Source organism: Scyliorhinus torazame, chromosome 17 (genome assembly GCF_047496885.1).
Source record: "Scyliorhinus torazame isolate Kashiwa2021f chromosome 17, sScyTor2.1, whole genome shotgun sequence".
NCBI classification, from domain to species: domain Eukaryota; kingdom Metazoa; phylum Chordata; class Chondrichthyes; order Carcharhiniformes; family Scyliorhinidae; genus Scyliorhinus; species Scyliorhinus torazame.
Window position 1 is genome coordinate 71,069,611 of NC_092723.1, and position 12,703 is coordinate 71,082,313.

A 12,703-nucleotide genomic window follows, 5' to 3' on the forward strand; every position below is an offset into this window, starting at 1 on the left:
ATTTGCAACTGAATTTTTGCCATTTCCAATTAATCAAACGGTATCTCAGGCAACTCTAAATGCTTAACCACCGCCATAATTACCTCATCTTGTCGCATTTTGCCAGGAAATGTTAACTGCAATGGTTTTGCGAAATCTAACAGTCTGCTTTTTGTCTCTGTCCGTAAGGTACTGCGTGTGGCCGTCTCCACCCCCAAAAACCTCTGAGCCTCTGAAAGAGCCATTGTCCACAACACACTCCAAACTCAAACTAAAATACCACACCTCAAAAGCAACCACAATATGCTCACCCCTCACTGTCTTTAAGTTCACTAAGCCAATCCAATAGATAGACTTTTATCTCCCTTGAGCCCCCAATTGTTATGGGTCCGGGTTTACAGAACCCCAAAGTGTTTCATGGAGTTCAACCGACCCACAACTTTTAAAAATTGTTGTGTGGGAATCACACGGCGTACTCTCCAAGTGTGATACAGCAATTATGGACAAATGGTTTTTAAAACAAAACAATGTTTATTCTATGAAATCAATTTCACCTTTAAAAAACAAACATAATTTTCCATCCAAGGGTCAGACGACGACTTCCACAGAACGTGGGAGTCATTCACCCAATTGTTCCGGGACCTGTCTGTGGCCAACAAACAAGCAGAAGAATCCCCTGGTTGGGGAAAGTAGCCAAAGCATGAGAGGGAGAGATAGATCAGGAGAGGGGGGGGGGGGGGGTGGGGGGGACAACTAAGGCAAACCACAAAGGGGGGGGAAAGAAGGAAGAGACAGGGAACAAAAGAGGAGAGCCAGGGAGGTCGGGGGGAGGGGGGGGGGAAGGGGGAAGGGGGAGGGGGAGGCAGGGAAACGTTAACAAGCGTGGCATCCACAGGAACAGAGAAAAAGGAGAATACAGGTGGAAGACCGGAGTGCCGGCTGAAGCGGAAGTGAGCACGAGAAGACAACGGCAGTGAAATCTGTCCGGGAGAAGCAAGGGACAACACCAGCACCAGACCCATTCGAATATTGCCCTCCGTAATTGTCTCTCCGGCACCCAAATGTATGTCTACCCGCCCCCCCCCCCCCCCCCCCACCACACACACACATACACAGATGCCTACTTATGTGTGTAAATAATTTTGCCAAGTGTACAGAGTTGCTGCTGTTGAGCGGGTGCATAATACCGTACCAGTTACTTTATTTGATTTTGTATTTCTCTCGTGTTGTTACTTTTTTTTTCTTTTTCCCTTTGTGATTTGTGTGTGTGTGCCCTTCTCTGCTTCTATATATATATCATATCCTGTGTACATAATGGCAAATATACTTTGTTCAAAAACCCAATAAAAAACATTTATAAAAAAAAAGAATTACAAGTTCAGTGCAGTGTTTGATACGTAACTGCTTGACCTCTTGTAACAGTCCAGAGACCAAGAGGCTCAACAATACCATGACATTCTTTGTATAATCCTCAAAACTATAATCGACAACATCCATTTCATATTATTTTTGCTCCTCAAATTCCTGTCACAAAAACTATTTATGTGGGCTGTTACAAAATCTGTATTTAATGGTGTGTTCTGTGTTGTTGGTGGCACTGTAATTATTTAATTCCTATTAATTGGTTAATAATTAATAATCTGATTACTGATCGAGATACATAGGATAAAAAGCCAAGATCGAATTCCTGACAGTAATATCATAAACTCAACCAATGGGGAAAATTGTATGAGTGGCAACAATAATATGCGCAAAGATGCCTTCACCTCATTGCCAGGACATTCAATGTTGCTGTTTCCATTTCCAGCATCTGCAATGTCTAGCTTTTATTTTTTGCCCCTCCTCTGTAAACATTATTTATCTTTCAAACATTATTGATGGGAATAATGAATAAGACTGTGAGAATTAGGTTTTGGGTGCAAATGTAAAATAGCGGTCAGCTTTTTCCATCAGTTTGATACCCTTTCTGTTTTTCTTAAGCATATACATAGCCTGCCGACAGAGAGGAGGAAAAGATATGTGGCAAACCAAAATAGGTTGCGAATCGACCTGATGATCTGGGCCATACCTTCGACAGCAGCCCCTTCATTGGGGGTGGAATATCCGTGTCCTTTCTTTCTAATTCTACGGATAATGCCTCCGTCTTCACAGTCTGTTAAATCCTCCCCTTTGAAGTCTATCAGTTCAACCTGAAATAACAAATGTCTCCATTAGAATTGGAACAGAACATGGCAGAAAGCTAAAGCAGCATTCCCTCAGCTTGATACCGAGTACAGCAACAGGAAAGAAATTCTATTTATCGAGCGATATCAAAAGACTTCATGGCCAAAGAATTTTTTTTTTTTAAACTAGTGTACAGATATATAAAGGAGAGGTAAAGATTAGTTGGCCTATTCAAGGCTGTCCTCTTGTTTCAGAGCACAATCTTTGCACAGCACCATTTTCATCCACAAGCCACACCGCCACCGAGCAGGCACGCAATCTCCAGGGAGAGACAAAAAAAAGGGGGCAGAAAACAAAGAGACCAATTTAGAAGGGAACTTGGGAAATTCCTTACTTACTCCGGGAGGTACATAGCTCCAGGAGACCAGAGTAACTGAGGGGAGAGGACCAGAACCCAGAAACCTGTATAAAACGTTGAACAGTAATGTCACTGGACAAATAACTCAGAGGCTCAAGCTAAAGTTCTGGGCGCACAGTTCAAATCATGGCACTTGGTGCAAGTTTAATTTCATTCATAAAATCTGGAATATAAAGCTAATCTCAGTAATGGTGGCCATGAAACTACAATTGATTGTTGTAAAAACTCATCCGGTTCACTAATGCCCCTTTTCATAGAATCCTTACAGCGCAGAAGGAGGCCATTCGCCTATCGAATGTGCACCGACCCTCTGAAAGAGCACCCTACCCAGGCCCACTCCTCCACCCAACCATAACTTATCCTGCATATCCCCAGACACTAAGGGACAATTTTTAGCAAGGCCAATCCACCTAACCTGCACATCTTTGGACTGTGGGAGGAAACAGGAGCACCTAGAGGAAATCCATACAAACATGGGGAGAACATACAAACTCCACACAGTCACCCAAGGCCAGAATTGAAGCCGGGTCCCTGCTGCTGTGAGGCATCGGTGCTAACCACTGTGCCACCGTGCTGCCCTTTAGAGAAGGAAATCTGCCATTCTTACCTTGTCTGGCCTACATGGGACTCCAGACCCACAGCAAAGTGGTTGACTCTAAACTTCCCTCTGAAATGGCCTAGAAAGTCACTTAGTTCAGGGGAAACTAGAAATGGGCAGCATATGCGGGCCTTGCCAGCGATGCCCATATCCCATGAAAGAATTTTTAATAAAAAACACAGTCCACACGATGGTGACTTCTTCCAGAGGTCAATAACTCTGAGAAAAGAAACACTTTTTGACACAAATCTCTACTTCAGTAATCTCTATAATAACCTATTCACGTCAACCCAATCTGACCCTTTCATTATTTTAAGGGTCTGGAAAGAGTTCAAAAATATGGGTTGGGGTGAGATGAAGTAAGTAGATTGGGAAGTGGTATTTGCGATACATAAAGACTGGCATTGACCCTGAAGAGGTTGAATCCCCAGCCTCTGTGCTGTAAATACTGTGTGATTTGATGTAACCCTGCACAGAATACACATGCCTGGTGTTGCCATACCACACTATGCAACACCACATTTATCTAAACTAAGGGTTGATTGCCTAATTCACCTAGATATGCCCGAAGTCTAACTTTCTCATTTAAGGTGATGACATTCTCACTTTTAAAAAAAATTGTTCACAAGATTAAGAGTCACTGACAGCAAAGGCCAGCATTGTTGGCCCAACCCTCATGGCACAGGTGATGATAGGGCACCTTTTTGAACCACTGCAGTCCCAATGATGTGGCTACATCCAGGAGTTCCAGGATTTTGACCCAGCAACGATGAAGGAACAAGGATATATTGTCAAGCCAGAATGGTATGGGACTTGTAAGTGATTGTGTTTCTATCTACTCTGGTTCCTCTAGGTGGCAAAGGTCCCAGATTTAGAAGATGCTTTCAAAGGAGCCTTGAGGTGGTGCGGCAGTGCATCTTAAATGGGATAAACTGCAGACTTACTGCATCATTGATGGAGGTAGAGAATGTTGAAGGTGGTAGATAGGGTGCCAATCAAGCAGACTGTTTTGTCCTGGATGGTGTTGAGCTTCCCAAGTGTTATTGGAGCTGCACTCATCCAGTAAAGTGGAGAGCATTCCATCACACTCCGACTTGTACCTTGGTGGAAAGGATTTGGATTGTCAGGAAGTGAGACAATTACTTCAGAATACACAGCCTCTGACTTGCATTTGTAGCCACAATATTAATGTGGCTCTTCCCCAAGAGGTTGATGGTGGGGGATTCAGTGCTAGTAATGCCATTAAATATCAAATGGAAATGATTAGATTCTCATTTATTGGACAGGGACATTGCAATTGATTGCTGCAAATGTTGATTATCACCCCCAAGCCCAGATATTGTCCAGGTCTTGTTGCATATGGGCACTGACTGCTTCATTTCTGATGAAGCAACTGAAGATGTTTGGGCCTACCCTGGGGATCTCCTGGAGTGATGGCCTGGGGCTGAGATGTTTGGTCTCCAACAATCAAAAACATCTTCCTTTGTGCTAGTGTCATGGGCCAGGGTTTAGAGAACCCCAAAATGTATCATGGAGTTCACCTGACCCACAACTTTTAATAGATTGTGGAATGGGGAGCACACGGCCCACTCTGCAGGTGTGGTACAGCAGAAATGGAAAAGTATTTTTTAAAGTAAAACAATGTTTATTCTATGAATTCAAGTTAACCTTTTTAAAAGATGCAGTGAACATCTTAGCAACCATTAATTCAAATACAACCCCCAAAGAATACAACACTAAGTAATCCTTCAAGCTTTCCTTTTAACATCCATAAGAGTTTAAACACCTTTTACCAGAAGCACATCAGGTTAAAGTCACTACTGTTATTAGTTTTAAATCACCAAGATTGATTTACAGTCTTTAGATTACGGAGAGAGACTCTAATAGATTTTCTGGCTATGACTGCAGCTATCCAGCTTTGAAAACGAAACTAAAACACACCCTGCAGCAAACAGCCTGAAACAAAAGTAAAAAGCTGACAGACAGCCAGCTCCACCCACACTCTGACATCACTGATAAACACACATTTCTTAAAGGTACATTTCTTAAACACCCATTTCTTAAAGGTACTCTCACATGACACTAGGTATGACTCAAACCAGTGGGGCGTATTCCCTCCAATTCCCATTGACTTCAATTTTGCTTGGGATATTTGATACAATACTTAAGTCAAATGCTGCCTTGATGCCAAGGGCAGTCACCGTCACCTCTGACATTCAACTCTTTCATCCATGGATGGATTAGGCTGGTAAAGAGGCCGGAAACCACTTGGTCCACAAATCCCAATCTGTGAGCAGGTTATTGGTGAATAAGTGATGCTTCACAGCACTTGTCGATGACACTGTCCATCATTTTCTGATGATTGAGAATAGGCTGATTGGGTAGTAATTGGTTGGATTGGATTGCTCCTGCTTTTTGTAAACAGGAAACACAAGGATAATTTTCCATTTTGTCTTTAGATGCCAGTGCTGTTGCAGCAGTGGAATGTTTGGCTGGGAGTACAGCCAGTTCTGAAGTATAAGTCTTTAATTCTACAGCCAGGATGCGATTGAGGCCCTTAGGCTTCACCATATCCACATCTTTGTACCTTACACAAACTAGTGGAAAGTTCCCATGACACCTTCACCCAGATCATAGATAGTTCGGCCGACATCGCAAGGAGTGTGCAGAAGATGTAACCTAGATGATAGCCTCGATTAAGGAGGTGGTTGACCTGGTGGAGGAGAAAATGGTGACCCAGGGACAGGAGATTCTAAAGTTGCAGGAGCTGGCGACTGAACGAGAGGAGGAGTCCACTGCAATGGCTTTGGAAATTAGCACACTACAGGACAGACAGAAACGACTGCTTGATAAAGTGGAGGAGTTGGAGAACCGGTTTCGCAGGAAAAATATCCGAATCGTCGGGATGCCAGAGGGGAAGGAGGGATCAGATGCGGGAGCGTATGTGGGGAAGATGTTGCAGGAAATGGTTGGGGCCGATGTGTTTGACAAGCCGCTGGAGGTGGACTGGGCGCATAGGGTGCTCATACGTAAGCCCCAGTGTTGTGAGCCCCTGAGGGCCATGGTGGTGAGGCTACTTCGATTCCTCGGCAAGGAGCGTATCATGAAGTGGGCCAGGCAGACGGAACGGTACATATGGGAAGAATCAGAGATCCAGGTGCACGAAGACTGGGGATCAGAACTCGCAAAAAAGAGTGCAAGTTTCAACAAAGTTAAGGCAGCTCTGTTTGAGAAAGACATTAAATTCGGACTGTTATACCCAGCGCGTCTTTGGGTGACCTACGAGAACCGGGAGCTGTACTTCAATTCTCCGAAAGAGAATTACTTTCATGAAAGACAATAATCTGGCTTAAGGACTCTTAAATTAAGGACTCTTAAATTCTAACTGTGGTGGGCGGAGTTTGAGGGACGGGATGGTGTGGCGGGGAGGAGAGAAACATGGTTCTGTGTTCTGCTTTGTCTTGTTTAAAATTTCAGTCTTTTAATTCTGTGAGTTAAGTTGCGATGTTCGGGAAGAAAAGGGTTTGGGTGTTTTATTATTTAAAAAAAATGTTTTTCTCTCTTTTCTTTTCTCTCGTCTTGTGTAATTTGATTTTGATTTAGTTGGTTGATTCTTGCAAGCATAATTTTAATTAAGCTGCTTGGAGCTTCTTCTATTGTGTTTGATTCTCTTTGAAAGTGATGGGACTGATTAGATATCGGTCAAAGGGGGAGAGGTAGAACCTGGCAATCTGATGTAACGACTTTTAAACTCAAATGTAAAACTTTATGTATGATATCACAGAGGGAAGAACTTTTAAGATGCGATGGGCTGTTTTAGTTTCCACAAGATTGATGGTTGATTCTTGCATGCATGATTTGACTTTAGCTGTGTTGGATTCTGTTTGAATGTGATAGGACTGATAAGAATCGGTTAAAGGGGGAGAGGTTTGCCTCTTTGTCTGCACGTTGGGGGAGGGTATGTGTGCTTTTTGGGATTGTTGTTACTGTGTTCCGTGGTTGTATTATTGCTAGGTATGATAGAATCTGGCAGTCGGTAGGCTTTTTGACAGCAGAGGGTGGGAGATGCTGAGCTAGCTGGATAGCTGGTTCACGCGAGCAAAGTGGGGGAGAGCTGAGGAAAGACGAGGGGGGTGGGAGGGGGGTACTGCTGACGGGTAAGGGACAGTTAGGAGACTGTAGATTGAGGTCAGATGGCAGTCGCCGCTGAGGGGCGGTCAAGCAAGGTGTGGAACACGGGCTAGGAGCTGGCCTAGGAAAGGTCATGGTTGACTGACACAGGAGGGGGGGGGGGCAAAAGCCCCCCCGACCAGACTGGTTACATGGCATGTTTGTGGACTGAACGGGCCGGTTAAGAGAGCTCATGTGTTCGCACACCTGAGACAGTTGAAAGCGGACGTGGCTATGTTACAAGAGACACACTTGAAGCTGGGAGACCAAATTAGATTAAAGAAGGGATGGGTTGGGCAAGTGTTTCACTCCGGACTGGATATTAAAACAAGGGGGATGGCTATCCTGATTAATAAAAGGGTGACATTTGAGATGGGGAGGATAGAGGTACACCCGGGAGGCAGATTTATTACGGTTAGTGGGAAGCTAGAGGGAATGGCAGTGATGCTGGTGAATATATATGCCCCAAACAGGGATGATGTCGCGTTTATCAGGAAGGTGCTGGGGAAGATCCCAGACCTTGACTCACACCGGCTGATTGGGGGGTGACTTCAATTCGGTCCTGGACCCGAGGCTGGACCGGTTGAGTGCTAGGTCAGGGAAGCTATCAGCAATGGCACAGGAATGGCGGGGGTTCATGGAGCGCATGGAAGGGGTGGATCCATGGAGATTTGAGAGATCAAGGAGGAGGGAATATTCATACTACTCCCATGTACATAAGGCGTACTCCAGGATAGATTTCTTTGTGCTAGATAAAACACTGCTAGCAAGGGTTGAGGACACCGAGTACTCAGCAATTGTGGTCTCAGATCATGCACCACATTGGATAGACCTACAGGCAGACACGGGAATGTTCCAGCACCCTCAGTGGAGACTAGATACAGGGCTGTTAGCAGATGAGGAGATCTGTGAACGAGTGAGATAGGCCATTCGGGGGTACATAAAGATCAATGACATGGGAGAGACTGCAGCTGGGGTGGTCTGGGGGGCACTGAAAGCGGTCATTAGAGGGGAATGTATTTCGATACAAGCCCACAGGGATAAAACTGAGCGGTCGAAGCTGGACAGGAGATACTCGGAATCTCCAAAAGAGGAGATCCTGAAGGAGCATCAGAGACTTCAAATGGAGTTTGGGCTCCTTTCCACAGGAAAGGCGGAGGGTCAGCTGAGGAGGGTAAAAGGGGCACGATATGAACATGGGGAGAAAGCTAGCAGGATGCTGGTGCACCAGCTGAGGAAACAAGAGGCAGTGAGAGAAATAGGGAAAATAAGGGATTTGAGGGGGAAGACGGTGACGGACCCGGGGGTGGTGAATGAAGTGTTCCGGGAATTTTATAGCCAGCTATACGAGTCGGAACCCCCGGATGGGGAGGAGGGCATGAATCAATTCCTGGGGAGGCTAGAGTTCCCAAATGTAAATGAGGAGCTGGTGGAGGCCCTGGGGGGCCCGATTGGGCTTGGGGAGGTGATAGATGCACTGGGGGCAATGCAGCCCCGGGACCTGATGGGTTCCCAGTGGAATTTTATAAGAAGTTCGCTGGGTTACTGGGGCCGCTTCTGGTTAAGGCTTTCAACGAGTCCGAGGAGTTGTGAGTACTCCGCCCAACGTTATCATAGGCATCAATTTCTCTCATCCTGAAGCAGGACAAGGATCCGGAGAGCTGTGGATCGTACAGGCCAATCTCCCTCTTGAATGTAGATGCTAAATTATTGGCAAAGATCCTGGCCACTCGAATAGAGGATTGTGTCCCGGAGATAATTGGGGAGGATCAGACGGGATTTGTAAAGGGCAGGCACCTGACATCCAACATTAGACGGCTTCTTAATGTAATTATGATGCCAGCGGAGGGGCACGAGGCTGAGGTGGTAGTTGCCATGGGCACGGAGAAGGCTTTCGACCGAGTGAAGTGGAAGTATCTATGGGATATTTTAGGGAGGTTTGGGTTTGGATTTGTGGAGTGCGTCCGGCTACTGTACCAGGCCCCGGTGGCAAATGCAAGAACTAACCGAGTTCGGTCAGCATACTGTAGTCTTTGTCAGGGGACAAGGCAGGGATGCCCGCTCTCCCCATTACTGTTTGCCATGGCCATAGAACCCTTAGCAATGGCTCTGCGAGCAGCAAATACCTGGAGGAGAATAGTGAGAGGGGGGGGGGGGGGGGTGGAGCACAGAGTCCCTCTCTATGCTGACGATTTGCTGCTTTATATCACGGACCCGATGGGGGTGGGATGTCCGAAATCATGGAGGTATTAGGAGAATTTGGGCGATTTTCAGGCTATAAGTTAAACAGGGGAAAAAGCGAGATGTTCGTGATTCAGGCATGGGGGAAGGAAAGGAGGCTTAAGGAGCTACCTTTTAAAGTGGCTGGGAAGAGTTTTAGGTATCTGGGGATTCAGGTGGCCAAGGATTGGGGGCAGCTTCACAAGTTAAATTTGGGCAAAGCAGTGGATCAAATCAGAAGGGATTTTTGTCGGTGGGACATGCTCCCACTGACGCTGGCGGGGAGGGTTCAGACAGTGAAGATGACTGTCCTTCCGAGACTGCTTTTCTTTTTTCAGTGTCTCCTGATATTTGTCCCAAAAGCTTTTTTCAGAAGTATTAATGTGGTGATATCGAAGTTTATATGGGCGGGTAAAACCCAGAGAGTAAAGAGGGTACGGGCCCGCGGGGAAGGGGGATTGGCTCTCCCGAACTTTATAAACTATTACTGGGCTGCCAACATATCGATGGTCAGGAAGTGGGTAGTGGGGGAGGGGTCGGTCTGGGAGCGGATGGAGGCAGCATCCTGCAAAGGTACGAGTCTGGAGGCTTTACTGACGGCGCCCCTGCCGTTCTCGACGGCTCGGTACTCCACAGGTCCTGTGGTGGTGGCAGCCCTGAGGGTGTGGGGGCAATGGAGGCAGCATATGAGACTGGAGGGGGCGTCAGTGTGGTCACCGATCTGTGACAATTGCCGGTTTGTCCCGGGGGGGCTGGCTGGGGGCTTTAAGGTATGGCAGCGGGCAAGGATTGAGAGGTTTGGGGATCTATTCATCGAGGGCTTACCGACCTTGGAGACATTAGAGAAGGAGTTTGACTTGCCGGGAGGGAACGGGTTTCGGTATCTTCAAGTGCGGGACTTTGTACGGAGTCAGATCCCAAGCTTTCCTCGCCTCCCATCGAGGGGACTACAGAATAAAGTGTTGTCAAAAACAGGGGTTGGAGGTCGGAAGGTATTGGACATATACAGTGAATTGTTAGAGTGGGAAGGGGCCCCTATCAGAGAGGTGAAGAGGAGTTGGGAGGGGAGCTGGAAACTGAACTGTGGGAAAAAGCCTTGAAAAGGGTAAATGCATCCTCGTCCTGTGCTAAACTCAGCTTGATTCAGTTCAAGGTAGTCCACAGGGCCCACATAACGATAGCCCGGATGAGTAGGTTCTTCGAGGAGGTGGAGGACAGATGTGGGTGGTCGAGTTTCTCAGTCTGGAGAAAATCAGGTTTGCTTTAAAAGGATCAATACAGGGATTCGCCCGGAGATGGCAGCCGTTCATCGATTTCTTTAACAAAAACTGAACGTTAGCAGTAAGGAGGGGAAAGGGAAAAAGGTGCAGGGGAGGGGGGGGGAAGGAAAATGGGAGGCATGGTAATGTTAAATAAGGACAGGGAATTTACGGGTAATTGGGGATAGGGCGGGAGAAGTGGGGTACGTGGTTTATTGTGTGTTGTTATTTTAGGGGGCATTTTGTGCATCGACCCGTGCGGTTGTTTTAGAAATGTCAATATGTTAAATTGTGAAAATTACAAATGTTTCAATAAAATATATATATATATTTTTTTAAAGAACCAGCATGACAGGATCGATTTCTCCATAATAATAATAATCTCTATTAGTGTCACAAGTAGGCTTAAATTAACACTGCAGTGAAGTTACTGTGAAAAGCCCCGAGTCGCCACATTCTGGCGCCTGTTCAGGTACACACAGGGAGAATTCAGATGTCCAGTTCACCTAGCAAGCGTGTCATTCGGGACTTGTGGGAGGAAATTGGAGCACCCGGAGGAAACCCACGAATTCACAGAGAGAATGTGCACATTCCGCACAGACAGTGACCCAAGCCGGGAATCAAACCTGGGACCCTGGCGCTGTGAAGCAACAGTGCTAACCACTCGGCTACCGTGGTTTTTAATGTGGTTTTTGCTGTGGGGAGTGAGGACAGGGCAAGTGTGAATCCCGCCCGCTGGCAAACATTATGGGCCCTGTGGTATTTAAACTCTTGGAACTCATCTAAATGCGGCCAGCCCACTTCCTGCTTGAAATATCCCAGAGAATCAGTCAGATCTTGGTTGCTCACTTCCTCAGGAGGGAAGGTAAATGGGTGAGAGGGATAGAACTGCAGAACTTAGGAAAAAACAATACACCAGAGGATTGATGTAATTGTCCATCTGGGGCAACTATAAATGTGTCCTGGCTGTGGCCTGATGTTGATTAGACCAGCTACAGAAAAGTAGCGAGCAGCATGAGATATCTTGCTGACTTTTTACACAAATTCAGGAATGTATCAAGTACCAGAGAACGGGGTGTTTTTTGGCTCTGGTATCAAGTACAAGGTCAGATGCAAAACATCAAAACAGGTTTCTCTCTGTCCACCAGACAGTTCTCCCTGAAACATTACATGCCAAGATCACAAACTCCCAAAAGCTGATGGAACAGCTTCTAATTCATGACAAAGTCCACTCTTAAATAAATGCTGGCCGGACCAAATATTCCTAACAGTTGGTGCAAGACATGGAAAAATCAAACCTCCAAAGTAACTGTTGTTCTTGGTCCCAGATGTTAGATAACAAGACACAGCTAGCTGATTAAACAATATTCATTGGAGGGTCACTAACCTGTATCAATCAGACAATACTAAGAGAAGAGAACACGATGAACCTGATGTATATTAATCGAAAGAACTGAATTGCTCAATAAATTAATACCAAGAGAATTGTTTTGTATGAGCAAATAAGCTGTAAAATGCTTGAGACCATATAATGAAGGAGCAGGAATAGATCATACTGCACTCGAGCCTGCTCTGCTATTCAATAGGATCATGGTTGATTCAACCTCAATTCCACTTTCCATTCCTACCCTCATATCTTTGCTCCCCTTAGCATCCAAAAAGCTATCAATCTCATCCTTGTATATGCTCAATAATGACATCCAAATACTCTGGGATAGAAAATTTCAAAGATTCCCAAACCTCGGAATGAAAACATTTCTCCTGATCTCAGTCCCAAATTGCCAATTCCTTACCTTGAGATTTTGTTTCTATGTTTTCAACTCTTCAGTCAGGGAAACAACCTCTCAGAATCTGCCTGGTCAAGTCCTCTCAGAATCTTATGTGTTTCACTGATAT

General features: G+C 45.8%; 1 protein-coding gene across 1 annotated transcript in view; it reads right to left on the reverse strand.

Moving 5' to 3' along the window:
* Window positions 1-12,703, reverse strand: part of LOC140393943 (peptidyl-prolyl cis-trans isomerase FKBP5-like) — a 204,796-nt gene that overhangs the window by 61,108 nt on the left and 130,985 nt on the right. The window contains exon 4 of the mRNA XM_072480617.1: window positions 2,048-2,168. Coding sequence (XP_072336718.1) covers window positions 2,048-2,168 — 121 coding nt within the window. The remainder of the gene's footprint in view (window positions 1-2,047; window positions 2,169-12,703) is intronic.